General features: G+C 43.3%; 1 protein-coding gene across 1 annotated transcript; it reads right to left on the bottom strand.

The window, feature by feature from the left end:
* Positions 1–1,725: 1,725 nt before the first annotated feature.
* Positions 1,726–3,625, bottom strand: LOC139070711 (piggyBac transposable element-derived protein 4-like). Its single transcript, XM_070553439.1, is given in 2 exon segments — positions 1,726–2,026; positions 2,028–3,625. Coding segments are annotated over 2 exon segments (1,713 nt in total). The 3' UTR covers positions 1,726–1,911.
* Between the last annotated feature and the right edge of the window lie 17,428 nt (positions 3,626–21,053).

The raw sequence follows: 21,053 nt of genomic DNA, 5'->3' as shown, positions 1-21,053 counted from the left end.
TCTGTTATCTTTCGTTTTTGTTGATTGTAAAGAAAGAGGACCCGCTCGAAAACGAGATGGCTCATCTCAAGCATCCTCATAAAATATAAGTCTATAAATAAATAAAAATAAATAAATAAATAAATATCAAACACGATCTCATTCTTTGTGGTGTGATAGAGGATGGCGAGAACAAACCGTGACGTTTGAAGTCTAAAGGGGTTTTTTGATTTTGCAAATCCAGCAAGGAGAATGACGGAGAAGCTACTCCACGTCTGAGAAGCTCCTCTGTTGTGGATTGACGCAACCTAAACGTTCCGCACCGCTGATGCCTCCGGTGTGGATCGGGGGTACCACTCCAAATCCTGTCATCTTCTCCTCACCTCTCCTCTGGCTTACTTCTGCTTCCTGAAACAGGAGCTCTGGAGCTTTTTTTCCACAGAGAGAAATTCACAAGGGATTAATTCATACTTGACACCAGCGCAAATGTGTTGAAAAACAATTGGACGTAGTCTTAAAAAACTCAAACGCCTCGTCGTTAGAAACAACCGCAACAATTTTAGAAGTTAAGTGGCTCCAAATTGAAGCGTCCTACGAGTCAGTGAAAAGACCTGTGGCCCTGAGTAAATGCTCATCTGTCTTCTTTTGGGTCTGCAGGGTATGAGGAATGATGACAGTTTCTCTGAACATGCAGCGTGTCTTTGAATAATCATCCGTTTTGTGTTAATAATGAAACATAAAAGGAAAAAAAAGTGTGGCAATTCTTTTATTCCTGGAAGCGAGTCGGTCGGAGCCACCCGTGGCATCCTGCTTAATGCCCAATTTTCATTCAGCATCCTTTGTGTGACCCTGCAAATATCCCCTAGGCCTCTTCATTAGTCTGTGGGGCCTGTGTGCAAACCTCTCCAGTTAATTCACCCTGGCAGGACTGGAGACTGACTTGTATAAAAGAAGACAAAAAAGGGCCCGCATTCCTGATGCAAATATTTATAGCAGGTCTCTGTTTCTTTGGGTTTTTAACACATTCCCTCTCGTCCATTTGAAGTGCCTGGGTGAAGCTCTCACACCACTCATCGGCTTGTTTATTGCCAGCTTTCTGGCCTGATCTTGTCATGCACTGGTGATGTGAGCATGGCGGTGGTTCTTCTTTTTTTTTCCTGCATTGTTTGGCCGACCACTTGCTGCTACAATTGACCTGCAAGTGGAGCTGATGACCAAGATGACTAACCCCTGGGGAGCCCAAGTCAGGGAAATCATGCGAGAGATGGAGAGAGACAGAACACACACACACACACACACACACACACACACACACACACACACACACACACACACACACACACACACACACACACACACACACACACACACACATTGCGTACTGTATCTCCACAGTGCTCTCTGTGGCTACGCGCCTTGGTTGGAGCTTTTGCGGCAAGAAGAGATGCCACATTTATGCAGCCCAAGGCCGTCATTTCTGTTTGGGTTTAGGAGCTCCTAGTGGGATGCTGGCATGATGTGCAAAGCTCTGACAGGTGCTGCCATCCCGACAGCGCGGCCAGGCCACCAACCAGACACGAGATGTCTGCTCAAGCCTGCAGAAGATCCAGAACCGTGCTGGGAGCGTGATCCCAACTTGGCACTGACCACTGCACCAATCACTGGAGCTGATTTAACCCTTGTATTATGTTGAAAAAAAATCACATTGGTTATGTTGCGGGTCATTTTGACCCACCCTGTCTAAATTCACTTAGAACTGTAAAAAAAAACTGCAATAAAACAGGAACTTTATTTTCCATTAGAAAAAACATTTAAAACACAGACACACAATAAAGTTTGAATATCCAGAACTATTTGTAAGAACTAGTTAGTAAAAGTTTTCCTTCTTTACAAACACTTTTATTTTTCTCAGATTTTCAATGTTCAACATTTTCAGTGTTGTCCACATGATGGACAGAGTGTAACTGTGTGCTTTCTGCAAATGCACTTCTTGCACTTCTCACAAACGGTGCTTGTTTTAATGTCTTATCGTGAGGGACAGACCTGTATCCACTGGATTCATTGTACATTGGTCAGATGATGCAGACCTGACGTTTTCAATGAGAGCTGCTGCTGCTGGGGATCGAGCTGGTCTGGCTCGCCTCTGGATCTCGGGGGTGACAAGACTTTTTCCCAGTTCTTCCAGGAAAAGCCGACGTCGGTACAGTTTGCCGACATTCCAATGTTGGTTGATTTCAGTCCACAGGACAAAGGCACTGTAAGCTGACACATCCACAATGTTGTAGAAAATCACCAAGGGCCAACGAGCTGTTTTGCGCTGGCAGCTGTATGTTGCTGTGACTTTGTCAAGATTGTCTACTCCTCCTTTGGTGGAGTTGTAGTCCAGGATCATTTGTGGTTTTTTGTCTTCTCTTGTGCTCAGAGATGCATCTGTGTGCATTGTGCTCATGACAAGAACATTTTTGTTTTTCTTTGGGCAGTATGAAACAACTGTTGCTTTCTCGGTGAAAACAAATTTTGAGGAATGTGGAGGTCTTCCCTGCATCTTCAGAATTTCACTGGGAAGTTCTGGTTTATTTTTCCTGATTGTTCCCAACATAGTGAGCTTTCTTTTCTGAAGTTCATCTCCAAGCCAGTAGGATGTAAAGAAGTTGTCACAGGTGATGTTATGCCCTTGCAGCCCTTCACTCATCTGCAGCACCACACGCATCCCCTGATTCTTCTCAGATGCCTCTCCAGGTAGCTTTCCGGTGTACACCTGCATATTCCATGCATAGCTAGATTTAGCATCACAAGCTGCCCATATTTTGATGCCATACTTGGCCGGCTTGTTGGGCATATACTGTCGGAAAGGACAGCGGCCCCTGAATGGAACAAGGCACTCATCTACAGTCACATGGGGACCAGGGTTGTACAACAAAGGTAGAATCTCCACCCATTTATCCCATACATCTCTGATTGCAGCAAGTTTGTCTCTTTCACAGCGACTGGCTCTGGTTTCACGGTTGTCAAATCGGATCACACGAGATATCTTGTGAAATGTCTCAAGAGACATTGTTGCACGAAAGATCGGCCTTCCATTCTCTTCATTCCATAGACTTGCATTTGCTTCTCCCTTTGACCTGTATACTCCAGCTAATACCAGGATTCCAATATAAGCATGCAAGTCAGTCAGATCCATGGGCTTCCATTTCTGTTGAAATACACGCCTCCCCTCCAAGTTAGTCATGTCCAGTATAATCTTTTCTATTGGAGAGGGTATGAAGAGATGAAATGCTGAATGGATATTATCAACTCGTGTGACTGCAAATCTTGTAGGACCAGGTGTCATTTTGATGACATTAGCAGATGACAGTCTGCCTCGACTTCGGTGTGGTGATGTTGACCATTTTATTTTACCATCTTTAGATGTCCATGCCCCCTCTGTAGATGATGATTGCTGCATTCCTTGGTTTTCACTTGATGAAGCTATGACAGAAGACTCCTCTTTAGAATCCTCATCAGAAAATTGGTAGTCTGGATCATCAGTAACATTGTCCTCAGCCTCTGAAAAATCCTCTGTCTCTGAAACATCTTCTTTGTCATTGCTATCCCAGTTAAAAAGCTGAGATAAAGCTTCTTCAGCTGTCAACCTTCTAGAGCTCATTTTTGGTGTGTTGAAATCACATGACATCAGTTACAAGAACAGGGCAGAAAAAGTTTCTCGTGCACACACCTGGGCCTCTGGGTGTGAATGTATATTCAGAAGCAATCACAACATAGCACATCAAAGAGTCATGTTTATTTTTGTTCTGAACAGCTTTTTACTCACATTAAATTGTGTGGGTCAAAATGACCCGCAACATCATTTTTGTATACAAAAACTGCTAAGACTTCCCAGGACACATCAAAGTGTCCATATTTCTCATACCAGTTCATGACCCCAGATAAGAAAAAGTCATAAAGTTTCATTAAGAAAAATAGAAGATGATCAGCGCTATGGTCAACACAAAAACTGGAACGGGTCAAATTGACCCGTAACATAATAAGAAGGTTAATTGTGTCACTCTTGGGAATGAAGAAGTTTGGTGGAAATGGAAGCAAAAGGCACGGCTGCTCGATCACATTCCTCATTCGCAATACAACGTGTTGTTAAATGTTTTGTTTTGAAGCAGAGCCCCAAAGTCCATCCTTTAATTGCCAAAGCGGGGCGCACCCTCCGGTGTGTAATCTGAGTTAGACGAGGAAACCGAAGGAGACAAAGTCTCACCGTGAAACACTTGGAAACACGTCTCCCCCCCCTGCAGGATTGTGTTCTGGCACATAGAAGACATTAAACGATTTATAGATCGAATAAGGACGGGCCAATAAATGTCAAGGATTTCTCAAAAGCAGAACCGAGTCAAACAGGGTGCGACTCTATTACCGGCCTCCAATCCGTTGTTGCGTTCAATAAAGGAGACCCAAATTCCTCGCCACATCCCATCATACAGTCTGCATCGTAATTAGCTCAGGCAAGGTGTTGTTTCCATGACGGCCATGCAGGAAACAGAAGATGCATGGAGTGGGAAGTAAAACAATTAAAAAAAAGATGAAGTGGAAATTTTTGGATCCTTGTCTTAACTTTGCGATAAAAGGCTTAAAGGACACAAACAAAGCTGATTATTGAGATCAGATGACAGTGTGAGAAAGACACATTTGAAGTGCAATGTTGACGAGATTGAAGGTGTCAGATTTAATTTGGGACCTTTGACTTTGCTCAGTCTGCAGATGATCTGCTCGACTGTGGCTGGACGGAGTCCAAGGGGCCACGGGGCTCCATCCAGACCGTAGGCCCCACTTTCATTGGCTGCAGAGGTGGGAGCACCGTGGGTTTTTATGATCAGATGTTAAAAATCTGCATGGAACTTGTCTTTTATCATCAGACTCTGCAGACAGACACGTTTGTGCCACCTTGAAGGTTTTTACATAAAAAAGATCATTTCCACCATTTGATTCCTCTTCCTCACACTCAAAAGTTACTTGTTCTCATTTAACTGTGAGCAGTTTGGATCATAAAGTTGTACTTTTGCAAAGTGACCATATTTTTTTTCTTTGCTCATCCCTCAGCTCTGAGACTTACGGGGGGTAGAGCCGTCAGAGTAAAATCATAGGTCTACAGATGTTTTCAAGATGTTTTTTTCCTCTTCTGTCAGTTGCAGATTATCCCCTGTAGCAAAATCTCATTAAAGTGCAATTTACAGAGCTGCACTGATGTTGCCATCAACCAAAATTAAAGGCATTAATTTTTCAAGGAAGTTCACCGAAGTCCTTGCAATAAATGATGAAGCACTTTGTAAGAATAATTTGCCAAAGTATTATTTTTTTTAGGCGGGGAAGAAATTAACTCGCATTAACAGTGAGATAGGGATTGGAAAATGGACGGTGGTAAAAAAAAAAAAAAAAAAAGAAATGATGTGCAAATGTGGCCATTTAGTCAGAGTGTGTCGGTTCGGAGATGTGCATATTAAGGCTACCATGCTGGGACAGATGAGGGAAGAGGGAAATATGAAACCCTGATGGAGGTTATGACACAGGAACATAGAGACACTGGAGGGATGAGGCGCCCACTCTTCTCTTTTCACCGCTGATGGATGCAGGAGGAGGAGAATCAGACAAATATAACCTGCAGTTTGGTAAAAAAAAAAAAAGTCCTCTAATAAAGCCTTAATGTAAGCATTCGTCTTTCCTCATGATCTACAAGACATATTTAAAATGTAAAGTTTCCACGTTCCAAACACGCATGCACATTTTCTTCAAGAATTATTTCTTTTTAATTGTAATAAAAAGAATAATAAATTAATTCACTTTCTCCTTTTTTTGTTATTGTATTCTTTTCTTTTCAGGCTGTTATGTGAAAAATATTTTAACAGTTTCAAAGCAAAATCATAAAAAAATCTAAATTTGCTTTTTTATTTCGGCACAGCTCAAAACCAGATAGTTAAAAATGTAAATATCTATTATAGTTTATTGCAATTTGTAATTTTTTAGGCTAATATTTTAACACTATTTTAAAGTAATTTGTTGCATAAATCCTGAATGATAATAATAATAATAATAATAATAATAATAATAATAATAATAATAATAATAATAATATATTTGCAGTCCTTTGTTCCAGTGACTTATAACTGAAATTATTCTCTGGCTGGATTTTAATAAAGTTTAATGCTCATTATAAATTCAGACTGGTTCCTAAATGGACACGTAAAATGAGAAATCCATCTTTAACAGCAATTAAAAAATCTTTCTGTGAGTCATGGGTGATCTGTGCAGACTGGTGGGTTCCTGCAGCAGAGCACTAGATTGATGAGGACGTTCTCCTGCAGATCAGCCAGTGGACATTAAAAGTAGATGAATATTCTTTAGTCCATGGATTCATTTTTGCATTTGTGATTCAAAAACATGATTTGCATTTGGAAAAAATTCTATTTTCCAACTAAAAGTTGAGTTTTCTTCTTAGAATTAGAATTTTTTTTTATCATCACAGGCCTTTTTTCTACCTCCAGTCAAACATTTACTTCTCATGAAAGTCTTTGACGGACCTTTTGTTTCAAAGTTGAAGGTCCGTCTGGGAGAAACAATAATCCGGGGCGGATATACGTTTAATTAAGTTAACTTATGAAAAAGCCTCCACAGCATGCCGCAGCTCGCTGCACATTACAGAGCCTCCAAGTGCAGAAAGGCCCGGCTGTCTTCCAGCTGACGCTCTTTGAGGCAATTGTTTTTGTCCTCTGATCAGCTAAATATCAAAGAAAGTGCCTGCTCTTTTCCACTTTGCATTTTTACCTTGTTTCCTACCATCCCACCTGCCGTCACTGGTTAAGTTATTTAAATGCAGCTTCTATTGGGACGCTGTAACACGCCATTGTCTTCGTTTTTTCTCGTTTCATCCTTAAAAACAGAAATCATTTGCAAGGGAATTACCGGCCTCACGAGGGCAAGTCCTTTGCATACTAATTTTGTTAGACTTACCTCCTGCCTGCTCAGCGTTTGCTGTGACCATTAGATGGAGAATACGTTTTATCCCACCATGTTTAGTGCACTTTGTTCCTGCTATAGCCCACCTGCACCCTCGTGTTGGCACTAAAATATTTGTAACTGCTGCTTCGGTTTTATACAAACTACTATTTTTACTCAAAATATTTAATTTCCTTCTGTTCTGACCTTTAGCTTTAGCAGCTTGCACCGTCCTCCAGAATTAGACTCATGTTCATGCACCAGCGTTGCAAAGCAAAAAAAAAAGGGAGGTGGGGTGGGGGGGGGGTGCAAGAAAACATTTCAACAACCTAAAAAATACTTTTGCAGCTTGATTTGGTAAAAAAAATAACAAAGGGTTGTGGAGGAAGCTTAGAGGTTGGGTAGTTTTAGGTGGATGTGTGTGTGTATGTGTGTGTGTGTGTGTAGGGGGGTGGGGGTGGGTGGGGGGGGTTGAATGGCAGAGGAGAGGGAGGGAGCTTCAAAAGCTGCTTACCAGCAGGTGGCGGCAGCAGAGCGTTTGAGCAGCCCCACCCCTTCAGCGTCTGGGGCGGTGGACTCTCTGCTGATACTGACAGGTGTTTCATCCTCCAGCTGAGGAGAAATTATAACTGTCAACGTGTCGGCAAATGTGATTTTTATTGATCACCGATGAGCAAAAATTCAAAGTCGCTTTTTGATGTTTTACAAAACCCTTTGGTCACTAATGAGCGAATCTGCATGGCGGATTCCTGCAGGTGAACATCTCATTTCCCTAAAAAGCACCTTGATTTTCCTTTGACTGGCATCCGAGCGGACATCATCGAGGCACTTGGCGGTGACTTATTGTCGGAGGTGTCTTTGTGCTGGGAGACGTTCAGAAGATGAATCACAGGACGCATTTTTAATCTCCCTGCCGCGGCCCTCGTCCAGGACTCAGTGGGTCTGATGGAAATGAGCTCTGGACAGGCCAGCAACATCAGCCGGAGAGGGCTGCGGCACTTAAGGCATGATGTACGACGGTCATTACCAGAGGACGGGTCAGAAGGGAGCCCAGGTCATCCTTGCCACCAAGGAGGAGCAGCAGATGAGGCAGGATGTGTCTGGCCGCTCCGCTGCATCTCTCCAGTCCTTCTTTGGGAATTCACACAGAGCTCCCTGATGGGTGAACGGTCCCTCTAGACAGCAAGAGATTATTACCCCTCCTCACCTTTTGCTCTTAGTTCTCGTGTACAGTGTTGGGCTGAAGCACGGGGCGCGCTCCTTCTCTCTCAGTTGCATCCCAAATAATGGTCTGACATATGTGCCACTTATCAACACGTCTGCAGACAAGTTGGCAAGTCACACGTCTATTTTAGTTTGAGGTCGGCTGATTAGCAGCACAGACGCAGGACTGAGCATATGTGTCACTCGCGCTCCTTGTGTTGGTGCAACTCCAGCACAGTGGAAGCTCGGGCTAATCACCAACGTCTGACGGCCTTTTCTTCTGATTGAAAGCTTGACTTTAGCCCTTGGAGTCACGTTGTTCAACGTCCCTTCTTTGTGAGCGCTCTTCCGGGCGGCGCGCACAGCAATTGGTCCCAACGCGGGGGCCTCGGTGTCGTGTCTGGTGTCACAATATTTGGGGTATCAGAGAGAGCAAATAGATTAGAGCAAAGCAAGGTGTGAAGATCATTGAATATCACCACGTGGAACGTCCACGGCGAGGTTTCCCCAGCTTCGCTGTCACGAGGAAGCGGGTTATTCAAAATTAAACAAAAGTGGCTGACAAGTGGAAAGTTAATTGCATTCAAAGCCAGCTCAGACCTGGCATCTCTAACATAGAGAGAGGACAGCGTGTCAAGGAGATTAAGAAGTGAGTCGAGCAAGCAGAGAAAAAAGGGAGGGGGAGACAAAAATGAAAGAAAATAACTAAAATGAAATAATGTGCCGGACCACCTCTCGAGCGAGTACAAGCGTGGCATCTGTGTCAGATGTTGTTAATTAACGTCAGTATGTTCCTCGCTGGCACTCGGCTTCTTGTCCTTCGCACAGGGCAGGTTTGGGAGTAGAAGTGCTTATGAGGAACAAATGAGTGTGTGAGCTAGAGGGGGTGGTGGGGGAGGCTGAAGGGTAACACCAGCGTTGGGGTGGGGGTGTTAATCCCACTCATTATAATTCCAGTTTGTGGCTTTTCATGGGAGAGGGACCACTGGGACCCACCGCTGTATCTTATCTGTCTGGATTTCTCCTGTTTCACCTTTCCAAAAATGATCCCTGACTGAACGGAAGTCTTTGTTTTCAGGATTATGATTTTAAAAAATCCTTGATGGGATTTTAAACATGAGTTAAAAATAAACAAATCTTCAAATTAGCATTTAATGACATTTTAGCTTTCACATCAATGAGTGGATCTTTCGCTTTAAAGTTCTGTGAAAAAGTTACAAACAATACACACCTTTTTTTAGATGGTGCTATGAACAACCTCAGCTTGAAGAAATAGGTCTGGTTAGTCTGAGTCCCAAATACCATCTAAGTCTATTGCACTCTTTATTCTAGGGGTACGCATGACATGTCTGCTCAATCCCACATCTGCAGCAGACTTGAAACTAAATTGGAGGTGTGATTTGGCACTTTGTCTGCATATATTTTGATAAAACAAACAAACAACAAATATAAGTTAACTGGTGGTGACAAGCTAACTGCTTGACCAAGCACCACTGCTAATATGCGTCAATGTCTGGTCTAAGCTAAAGGCTTTGTCCATGCTAAGAGCGTGCCAGGGCTAATAGCTAGTTTGAGCCAAAGGTAATCTAAGTTTATACTATTCCAAGCCAAGCTAATGGCTAATCCTAATGGCTAGTCTGAGTAGGATCAGGACCAAAATGGATTACAGTCATGCTAAAACAATACCAATGTTTTTATGACTTCTTTTTCATCGGTACTAACAGAAGGTGTCACATTACTCCAGTGCTGGAGGAGTTGCATTGGCTCTCCACGCTAACCCCATCAAGTCCAGTTTAAAGTTCTTCTATTCAGATACAAAGCTCTCAGTCTCTAGCCTGGCAAACCAGACTAAATAAATGTATCATTTAGTCTGGCAACGCTCCATTGACGGCACTCGGTTGTGGGGCGGGTTCTACCGATGTCTGTCAAATGATCTCCGCATGCCACTGGACAATGAATGTGACATACTCTTGTTTCACTCTGTTGCATCATCCCACCCACCAGGCATATAGAGTGCCCTGATTGGCCCAAAAAGCAGATAAAGCTCTGTGATTTGTTTACTAAGCAGATAGAGCACTATGATTGGCCCACCATTATGGACCAATCACAGCTCTTTATGGGGCCATTCCCATCTGTACCGGGTCGGCCCGGGCCGGGTAGCCCCGGGGCCCCAGCCTGGCCCGGTTGATTCCACACATCCTTGCCTTAAGCCCATGTGGGCTGATCCTACCCACCAATCAGAGGCTTGCTCTAATGGAAGGTGTGAATTTGCTGCCAGCAGTGGGTGTGTTGGCCCTGGTCGACCTGAAGCAGACCCCCTTGAGAAGAGGGCTGAGAATGAGCCTTGGTTGGCCCGGAAAAATACCAGGCCACCCAGATATGTAAACAACCTACGCTACCCGGCCCGGGCCGACCCGATACAGATGGGAATGGCCCATAAGTGTTTGAAACCCCTCTAGAGAGCTGGGATTGGCCAGCCAGAATGCTGTTGGGGCTGCAGAGGTTCCAGTGGAGCATTTCTAGACCAAACTTTGCAAAGCAAGAATTTGGTCTAGTTCACTAGAGCCCGCTTCAGACAGGCCATGAAAAACGGAAATGTTCCGGACTCTGTCCGTAAGACGTTTGTGTCTGAATACAAACATCCGGATAACGTTTTCCGTAATTAAACCGGACGAAGCCCCTAGTAACATGTCCGGGCTTGTTACGGACAAGCTGGCTGCTTCAGACTGGTGAGGTCGAGTTCCGGACAGGGAGGAGAGGGAGGAGGGGACCGGGGGGATGCTGTGCGCACCCAGATAGCTCGCTGCTGTAGCATGCGGGGAACCATGGCAGCTCGCCTCCTACGGTACCGCCTAGACGCGCAACGGAGCACTTCACACCGCTTCAGTAATCCCTTTAACCATTGAGCTTCATCATCCAGGTCTCTTATGCATCTTCTTGTGTGCAGAATTATGCATTATGCTTAACATAAGTTCGATCCCCGATCCCTGCCCCCAGACATCTGGAACTTTTCCCTGCTGTGTGAAGGCAGCCGAAAGGACAAGTTCCGGTACAAAAGTGGTGTGTCTGAAAACACAGTTCCGGTTAAAAAACGGATTGAATTGTCCACACATATTCCAGAATGTCTATCTGAAAAGGTTTCAGGCTACTCAGTCTCCCCTTTACCTCTCCGAACTGCTCATTAGCTTTGGCCCTACCAGATCCCTGCGTTCGGCATTTGCATTTGCCTTTGCTGCTCCACAGCTCTGGAATGTTCTTCCCTTTTCTATTTGTTTGGCCTTCTTGCAAGTTTTAAATCTAGCCTCAGGGCACTTTTCTTTAGATTGGCTTTTAGGCAATGAAGCTGGTTTCGTTTCAAATAAATGTTTGAAACAACATTTGTGAGGACAGCTTTGCATTTTGGCAACTGGCATATTTAGTAAGCAGAACATTGTTTTGGCCTCACTCATACCAATTATCAGATTAGTAACCTTCATTTCACAGAAAGTAAAGTTCACATCCGCTCTACAGAATCTTTTTAAATTTGAACTACAACTTTGAGTAGGACCTGTACCCAGTGATAGCTCCACCAGGTTGTAAAATGTGAATTCGTTTTTAAGCTTCAAATGGTGATACTTGCCCCCCCCTTCCCCCCTCCCAAATGCTTTTGCCCCAAGGCTAGCTATGCATCAACTTTTACACAAAGCACATTTAGTTAAATTTACCCAACTGAACAACAGATTGAATCAATTTAGTATTTCATTATTGTCCTAACAAGGGGTGCTTTCAAGTTTCAGTGCCAGCGTTTTCTTGTTTCACTACGCCTTGAACCTTATGTCAACTTGTACATTCCGTCCTGTCTTTGGGGAAATCAAAGATGTTAAAGACAGTAAATTATTTTTAATGCGCACACAAAAATAATAGGCCATTTTCTAAATGATGTGCCATGCTGGTGCCAAGGATCATCAGGATGCCAGTTCTGCCTCCCTGTTGATCAGCTAATTTGAGAAAGGAGCGCACCTGGTGTGTCTTATTGCGCTGCGAGAGTACCAGGAAATGGCACTCCATCTACAAGGTTTGGTTATTTCCATGCAGAGTGGAGGAACTGACATTGTAAGCATTAGTAGCTTATAAAACCACAAAAGGGTAAAGTCATTGTAACAAAAATAAAAGAAGAAGAAAAAGTAGTGGTATTTTGCTAAATGAGTGATGTAATTGCGATGAGGCAATTTGAGGTTTTCAACATGGCTACCGTGTCTTGTAAGGATCAGTGTTTGGTTTTTATGAGTCCTCCCTAATGCAGGGTCTCAGATTAATGTAGGCAGAAGTGGTCTGAATGGGCCGCTGTAGGGACCCCACTGGGGCACGTTTCAAACGGAGTAAGGCTGATGGTAAAACTGAAAATGGCTGTGCAGATGTTAGAAGTATTGAGATTTGTCCCATCTCCAAGAAAAGCTCTAAAACCTTTAAAAGGACCAGAGTGGGCGCTGCTTAAGGCTCTTTCGTACTGAAGTGGGGCCGTTTATCACCTTCACATGCCTTGCTCGTTGTGCAGGGACGTCAAACTGGTGACTCGCTCTCCGTCGGGGGAGGCCGGGGCGCTTATCTTTTCAACAGGTTTGAGCATTGCTGCAAACAGCAAATCAGGGCAGGCTCAGAGATGGAGCAGAGCACAGTTTGGGGTGGTGCCACACCTCTGCACTAATTTCAGGGTTAGCAGAACGCCCAACAGGAGAACGGCATCGCCATGGCAACTGGTAACAGCTACAATCTGATAGGGGCCCCAAATAATCAGTCATCGTGACACACAGCCGATTACAGCAGCCCTTTACCCCCTCGAACATTTCACTTCGACATTTTTGTGCTGCTCTGGTGTCGGTTTTCCACGCCGCAGCTTTAAAACAGCACGTTTAACTTGAAAAGGTTTGTTTTCATCTCTAGATTTAGCATCAAAGCTCCTGTTACTTAGCATTAATGCACTATCAACAAGTAATACACACAGACAATAGCTTTTTCCATTTGTCTTTTCTCGTTTTTTTTTTCTTAGCAGATGCACGCTGTAATAAAAACGCCATTACAACTGCTCTCCAACCCAACCAGGCAAATTTACTTCCTCCACGTCTGTAGTTGATGTTGAAATTATTGTGATCTCTCCCCTCCTCCCTTCCAAAATACAAGTGATATAAAAAAATCGAATGAAGAGTAGACGGCAAATCGGAGAGAGAGGGAGCGATACTCAGTCAGGGGCGACTACAATATATTTTCCATCAGGATCTCATCAATTTATCAGCAGAGAGAGGTTATTAGCTTCCAGATAGCTGCAGCCAAAGCATGTAGATATTTTCCTCCCCATCAGTCTCCTTTTATATTTTTAGATGTTCTTTATGTGAGTACAATGGCCTCAATATCAAACATTTTAAATGATGCTTGAAATACCAGTCACTTGACTTTGATGTCACAGGCAATTAAATCCAACCTAACCCCTTTCCACCGTTAATAACAGCAATCTTGCCCAACCTAGTGCCTAATTAATATGTGCTATTTGTCACTTTGCCTTGACACATGTATGTCAAAGCGGGGGTGGGGAGATCGGCTGGATGGTTAAAGAGGTGGTTTGGGAGGGGGAGTAGAAGGTGGTTGGCAGCGGTGGAGGAGTGGTATTCTGTGCTTTCATTAGATGGCATGGTAGCACTCCTACTCCTCCTCCTTCATCCTCGGTGCTGCTATGGCAGGTGTAGCGCCCTTTGATTTGAAATTAGGGCTTAAAAGAAAAATATAAACATCAGTTTAAAGGAGCAATGTGTAAATCTTCTACAGTGAAATACTCACTAATTTCTCAGTCTTATTGAAAGAAGGTTTATACTGAAACAGAACACATTCTCAGCCAGCTGAGGGTTTGGCAGTTTTCCTCCTTTCAAAAATAATAAAAACAAAACAAACAAACAAACAAACAAAAAAAAATAGGGACGTAGTTACAGTTTACACTCTGTAAGTTTGTAGGGTTGATGTGTCTCCACTGAGCTAACACAACAGCGCTGGAGTTGGTAATTCGACACCAGGCAGCCAAAAACTGAAGAACTGAAGCCAGTAAACAGGAGCGACCCAGAAGAAATTTCTTGTACCCCTTAGAAACCACGGCATCTAACCCTAACCCTCTAATATTGACTAAAGAAGGCTAAATGCTAATATTGAGCTAACAATGCTAATGGTGTACTGGAAGCAAATAGTTAGATCTACAACTCAATATTGCAGTGGAAAAATGTGTAAAGTGAATATTGAGTCAATTGTGGTGTTTTACTTTCTTTAAAGTGAGGGTCAAGGCCTGGGTGGAGACGTATTTCATCCACACTTCCTGTTAGGAAAACACTTCTGAAAGGCGTCACCTGGCAGACCGAGAGAGCGGCACTGAGGCAGTGGTAGACCACACCCCCCTCAACCCCCCGCGTGTGCTGTCAGAGTTTCTAAATCTAAAAACAAGTTGTTAACGAGCGCGTGCACGCACTCACACAAGACTTACCCCTCAGGAGAAAAGCAGACACATACTCTGCAGCATTCCGGAGGATTTCCTGTTGACCATGATCATTAGATGAAAAGGGGAGGAGGGCATTTTTTTCAAGGAGGCCAGCGGCTCCGAGAGCCAGCGTGTCATATCGGCAGGTGAGTGGCTGAGCCAGTTGGAGGTGCGGCTGCCTCACCTGGTGACCAGTGCGGTGCAGCCACTTAGTAATTTGCTGACAACGTCACGTTTTTCAGCTTAGCCATCAGCCACAGCTGGTTCTACATAAATGTGGAGCACAGTTTTTAACCAGAAGATGGAGATTTAATTATGGTTTTGGGCTGAAATAGTAAATTTAAAGTAAGGTGCACTTAACTGCCACACTAATGATTACACATGTGTGCAGCATCATTAGACACTCATCTACACAGGTTATCAGCAAAAAAAAAGTTATTTAGGCGTTACTTGCTCTAATGATTCCTTCAAATCTATAACAGCAAGCAAACAGCAGAACGGCAAATAACCACATTTCCTGTAATGCAGGAGAAATATTACCGTAATAAGTGTAAGTATAAGTGCTCCCTACTGTAAAACACCCAAGTGTGCACTAGATATGAAAATGTATCTCTATATTTATCAAATGAATGTGTACGACTCCTCTTTGTTTGTCATCTAGAATCTTCTGGTGCTGATCCGTAACTGGCAACAACCATGAAACTCATGGAACGGGAGTGGGAAAGTGATTGTATTCCTTGGGGAAATGGACTGCGGTTACCTCATTTGACCACCGGGTGTCATTCTTACACATTGCACCTTTAAAAGCATGTGGTTGTAGCATTACAAAGAAAAAAAAAACTTTAATTTGGACTCTGTGGATGGTGATAAATACAGATGCCTTCATCTTTAATTTTGCAATGAAATTTCTCATCTTGCTTGTTTGTCTGTAATTTTGTGCCTTTTAGAATATCATCCTTCACTGGAGTTTGAATGTAGCAAACCGGTGCCTATAATTAGAGGCGTGTGTTTTGTTTGTTTGTGTGTCTCTCTGTGAGTGTGTGAGTGTGTGTGTTGTGCACTGAGCACATGCCTTGTCATTGCCAGTTTCCACTTTGGCTCAGCGGGTGGGAGGGCATCAGTGAAACATTGCAATGAAATCAATGATCCGTGTTTCTGTAGATGTGACCAACAAACTACGTCGTCATCTCATTTGAAAACAAAACAAAAAAAAAAAAAACGGCTGACGGAAGGGGAAAAGTTGGAAACGCCAACTGTTGGAGATTATTTTGCAAATGTTCGGTAGTTCTTGCCAGTAGGGTCAGTGGAAGAGTTCTAAATACTTTTATTGACTTCACATTTTCTCAGTTTCCCCCAAACGTCCTCCACCTCCTCCCGAACGCTATGAGGCTCGCACATCTGTGCCAAAAAGGAGTTGTATCCCAGAGCCCTCTGAGTCGAGGATTCACTTGTAAAGAATGCAGTTTTATTGGATGAACAGACTAATGTACCATGCAATGTAGTTGCACTAGCATTTTATGCCACATTGAAAGAGTCAATTAATTTGCATAATTCAAACGAGCACATACCGCCACTTTGAAGGCATGGCTAGGCATCTTGGCTAGTCAAGTCATCTCCTCTGTTTCTGATAGATTAATCATTTCTGCCACACAATTAATTACATTTATGACAATTTGAAGCTTTGTCCCACCCACCGGCCCGGCAATTTCACTGCCGGGCTGCAATACAGAGGCATCCCGATGAAACCCTTGTGATTTAGTGAGCACCTCAACAGAGAGTCTGTGCCTAGGGCTGAAAAAAATTAATATTTTGTTTCCCATCTGGTGGAATCAGCAGAATTAATGAGGGAAGGAGGCCTGTAGCAACGTGGATTCCAGGGATCAATCTGCCTCTCTCTGCTGGTTGCTGCTCTTAGCTGGAGGTGTGTGTGTGTGTGTGTGTGTGTGTGTGTGTGTGTGTGTGTGTGTGTGTGTGTGTGTGTGTGTGTGTGTGTGTGTGAAGTCGGAGGGCTGGGGGAGGGATGTTTTTTGTGGGTGAGATGAGGGAGATAGTGGTTTGTGCACTTGTGTAGCGTTGGGCATCGACAGTGATCACTACTGTAAATGAGTGATTACAGCGGTGTCAGACCCTCCTCTCTAGCTCTGACAGACAGCAACGCTCCTCACCCACCACCACCACTCCGCTGATTAATTTTCAGCTGCGGCTACCCGTCTGTCTTTTCCTTTGTCACTTGTTTACAACCTTTAATTGAATTGCACTGGGGCAAATGCTTTTTGAGCTTGCTGGCAGTAAAGTGACGTTGTGCTGTGGCAGAGCGAGGCTGTTTTAGTGCAAATTGCTCAGCAACGGGTCTGCATGTGGTACTTGTCGCCATGGGGATGGATGGGGGTCAGGCAGGTTTTTTGATGCTGTCAAAACGGGAACTGGGAAGGCATCACACCACAGATTCTTCTAGATTTTTGTGGAGTGCTAAGTGCTTTTTCTTTTTTTCTGTTTTATTGAAAATATGAATCATTTTTAATCTATAATTGTGCTGTAATCTATAACAAGTAAAATGGGCTAAGTGATCCAAAGCTCTATTTTTAGTTTTCTGTATAATTCCAATGTTTTATATCATTCCTATAGAAAAAATAGCTGGATCTATGACATTTATTTAAAACAAAAGCAGGTATTTAGAGATGGCGAGTCAAGCTTTAGCATCTTTTTGCAACGAAAGTTATCAATAAATAATTTAAATCCAGTAATAAATATTATTTCTCATAGCAAATATTGTAAAATTATTTGTAAGTCTGAACAAATATTAGGAAATAAATGCAAAAGAAAAGAGAGCATATGTAAAAACATCACATTTTTTCTAGTGGTGGGAATTTAATGTGTTAATTATGAGTAATCAATTAGAAAAAACTCACCAAGATAGTTTTACTGTTATGTTTTGTAGTTGGTAGCAGGTAGGCATTAACTTTATCTAAATTAACTTTATTACAACGGGGGGACAAGCATACACACAGCAATCATCTTGTAACCCTTAGCAGAACTTCCCCTGAACTCTACACCTCACCTCTATATATATATTAGCAGTGTTCTGCTGCCACCTAGTGGTCTGTTCAGTACACAACATTTACAATGTTACATGACTATGGTGTTTAAAGCGTGCCACAACCCGTGCACGCGCATTGGGTCCACAGCGCGCGTGTGAACGGGACTCGCGAGCGAAAATATACATGGCGAGAGGTCATTTGTGCACTGAGAGGGAGCAAACTGTGTCTGTGAGCGCACAAGGATGTGCACAAGTGACAAACCTGCGTGCGCGTGTTGCCAACGAGCACACGGCAGAGGAAAACGTGCGGGCGCGGCAGCCTCTCTGTGCGCTCAGCAGCCTCTGCGCGCTCGGTTTCTAATTCCGCTCGCTCGGCTGTGAGGAGTTTTGGCACTCTGGAGGCGTGGCCTGTGGCAGATCTTCCCTGTCCTCTGATTGGTTAGTTTACCCCGCACTTTACTCTCTACCTATCTATATAAAAAAATCTGAGATTCAGCAGTTGCTGTCATAGCTCAGCTGGGAGAGCGGGTGACTCTCACTCAGGAGGATCCAGGTTCGAGTCCGGCCAAGGAACATAAGAGTTGATGTCATAATATTCTTTCCTAATTCCTGTGATATTATTTTACAGTTGTGACCGTCCAACTGTCATTAAACGTCCGAATGTTTGCTGGGCAGTGTTTTAAAAAGTGCACATAAGCTAGATGGTTTTAACCAGGTAAAAATAGACTTGTGGGTGTAGGTATGTTCAAGTTTAAAAAGTTCTTGCCTCATTAATGTATTGTTTATTTTTTTCAGCATTTAATTGACAAATTATCCTTTCAAATAATTAATTGATGAGTTACATAATTGTCCATTTAGAATTGTTGAATGGACTGAGTCAAGTTTGGTGCACTTTATATATTTCAAAACATTTTTTTTAAATTATGCATATAAATAATTTTAATGTTAATTTATTGAAATATTTCTATTTTTTCATTACCTCACCCTTGTTTTGACAAAAACAAGACCTTGCTGGATAATATCACGGAGAAACTATTTGTTCACAGTACATGGCTCAGTGAGGATCTGTATACCAAAGGAGGAGATACTCAGAAATCTGTCTGCAGATTGTTACAACCCAGACTGGAAGTGGTGGGCTGTAATAAGAAAGGAGACCAAACAGAGGAGTGGGGGTTCAACAGCTGATTTATTTAACAAAAGTAAGGATTTACTAAAGCAAGTTAGTGAACAGAAAATGGCCAGTGAGGACTCTCCACCACACAGGAGAGACCCAGTGAAAGCAGAAAAACAGTAGGCTTTGTAGGCAGCACCACACCCTGAGCCCAGGTGCCTCCAAGGCTGCTTAACGAGCTGCCTACAACAGAAGAAAAACACAATTAAACACAAATGAAAACCCAATGAGATGGTGGGGGCATCACAACACGTTCAGGACTACCCAAACACCAGTAATTCTTGACTGCACTGATCTGAGGTGTCAATGGCCATATTCCCCTCTCTTCCAGAGTCATATATTTTCCTCAAGTTCAACTGCACTCTGAAGAGGCTCATTCGGATTGTGCCACATAGGCCAGTGACCTTTGTCTCAGCACTGTATGCTGGAACTATCAGCGACCAACCTGGGAATCTGGTGTGTTGAAAATGCTACAACTAGAGATGGTCTTCATGGTAGACAGGGGTTTCTTCATTGATGACATTGTGCCCTGCCAAGTGTACAGGCCAGCTTTTCTTTCTGGCAAACCTCAAATGTCTGCATGTAAAGTTATAGAAACAGAAGCCATAACATCTCTGAGTGCATGTGGAGCGCTCCATTCATCTGGTCCAAGAACACTAGGATTTTGATTGTTATTCCCCTCCTTGCATTTGTAAACAATCAGCTATATGCTGTGGTTTTTCTCCTTACCAACTTTTAAAATAGCCCACTAGTGAAGGCCTGGGCAAAGAAGCCTGATGTCTGAGAACCTCAACATATGTACGGCAACCACACTGTATATTTACACACTTTCATAAAGAAACTGCATATCAAGCTTTCATTCAGATGACCTTCAACAGTGCTCCACCCTGCTGAGGGACATCCGAGTAAAACCTTGAGATGGCCATTTTCTGTTCACTAACTTGCTTTAGTAAATCCTTACTTTTGTTAAATAAATCAGATGTTGAACCCCCCACTCCTCTGTTTGGTCTCCTTTCTTATTACAGCCCACCACTTCCAGTCTGGGTTGTAACAATCTGCAGACAGTTTTCTGAGTATCTCCTCCTTTGGTATACAGATCCTCACTGAGCCATGTACTGTGAACAAATAATTTCTCCGTGATATTATCCAGCAAGGTCTTGTTTTTGTCAAAACAAGGGTGAGGTAATGAAAAAATAGAAATATTTCAATAAATTAACATTAAAATTATTTATATGCATAATTAAAAAAAACATATTTTGAAATATATAAAGTGCACCAAACTTGACTCAGTCCATTCAACAATTCTAAATGGACAATTATGTAACTCATCAATTAATTATTTGAAAGGATAATTTGTCAATTAAATGCTGAAAAAAATAAACAATACATTAATGAGGCAAGAACTTTTTAAACTTGAACATACCTACACCCACAAGTCTATTTTTACCTGGTTAAAACCATCTAGATTATGTGTACTTTTTAAAACACTGCCCAGCAAACATTCGGACGTTTAATGACAGTTGAACGGTCACAACTGTAAAATAATATCACAGGAATGAGAAAAGAATATTATGACATCAACTCTATGTTCCTTGGCCGGACTCAAACCTGGATCCTCCAGAGTGAGAATCACCCGCTCTCCCAGCTGAGCTATGACAGCAATTGCTGCATCTCAGATTCTTTATATAGATAGGTAGAGAGTAAAGTGCGGGGTAAACTAACCAATCAGAGGACAGGGAAGATCTGCCACAGGCCACGCCTCCAGAGTGCCAAAAGCCCTCACAGCCGAGCGAGCGGAATTAGAAACCGAGCGCGCAGAGAGGCTGCCGCGCGCGCACGTTTTCCTCTGCCGTGTGCTCGTTGGCAACGCGCGCACGCAGGTTTGTCACTTGTGCACATCCTTGTGCGCTTACAGACACAGTTTGCTCCCTCTCAGTGCACAAATGACCTCTCGCCATGTATATTTTCGCTCGCGAGTCCCGTTCACACGCGCGCTGTGGACCCAATGCGCGTGCACGGGTTGTGGCACGGGTCTGACGCGATACATGACCTGCACTTGTATAGCGCCTTTCAGAGTAAGGACAGTCAGTAGATTGACCACAGCACCGACTTCTCCAGTCCAGTCACTGCAAGGACAGTCACTGCCTGGGGCACAATGACAGAGGCGAGGCTGCCGAGCGCAGGTGCCACCGGTC

This window comes from Nothobranchius furzeri, chromosome 7 (genome assembly GCF_043380555.1).
Source record: "Nothobranchius furzeri strain GRZ-AD chromosome 7, NfurGRZ-RIMD1, whole genome shotgun sequence".
Lineage (NCBI taxonomy): Eukaryota > Metazoa > Chordata > Actinopteri > Cyprinodontiformes > Nothobranchiidae > Nothobranchius > Nothobranchius furzeri.
The sequence above is the reverse complement of the archived record's forward strand: the minus strand, read 5'-3'. Positions and strand labels throughout refer to the sequence as shown.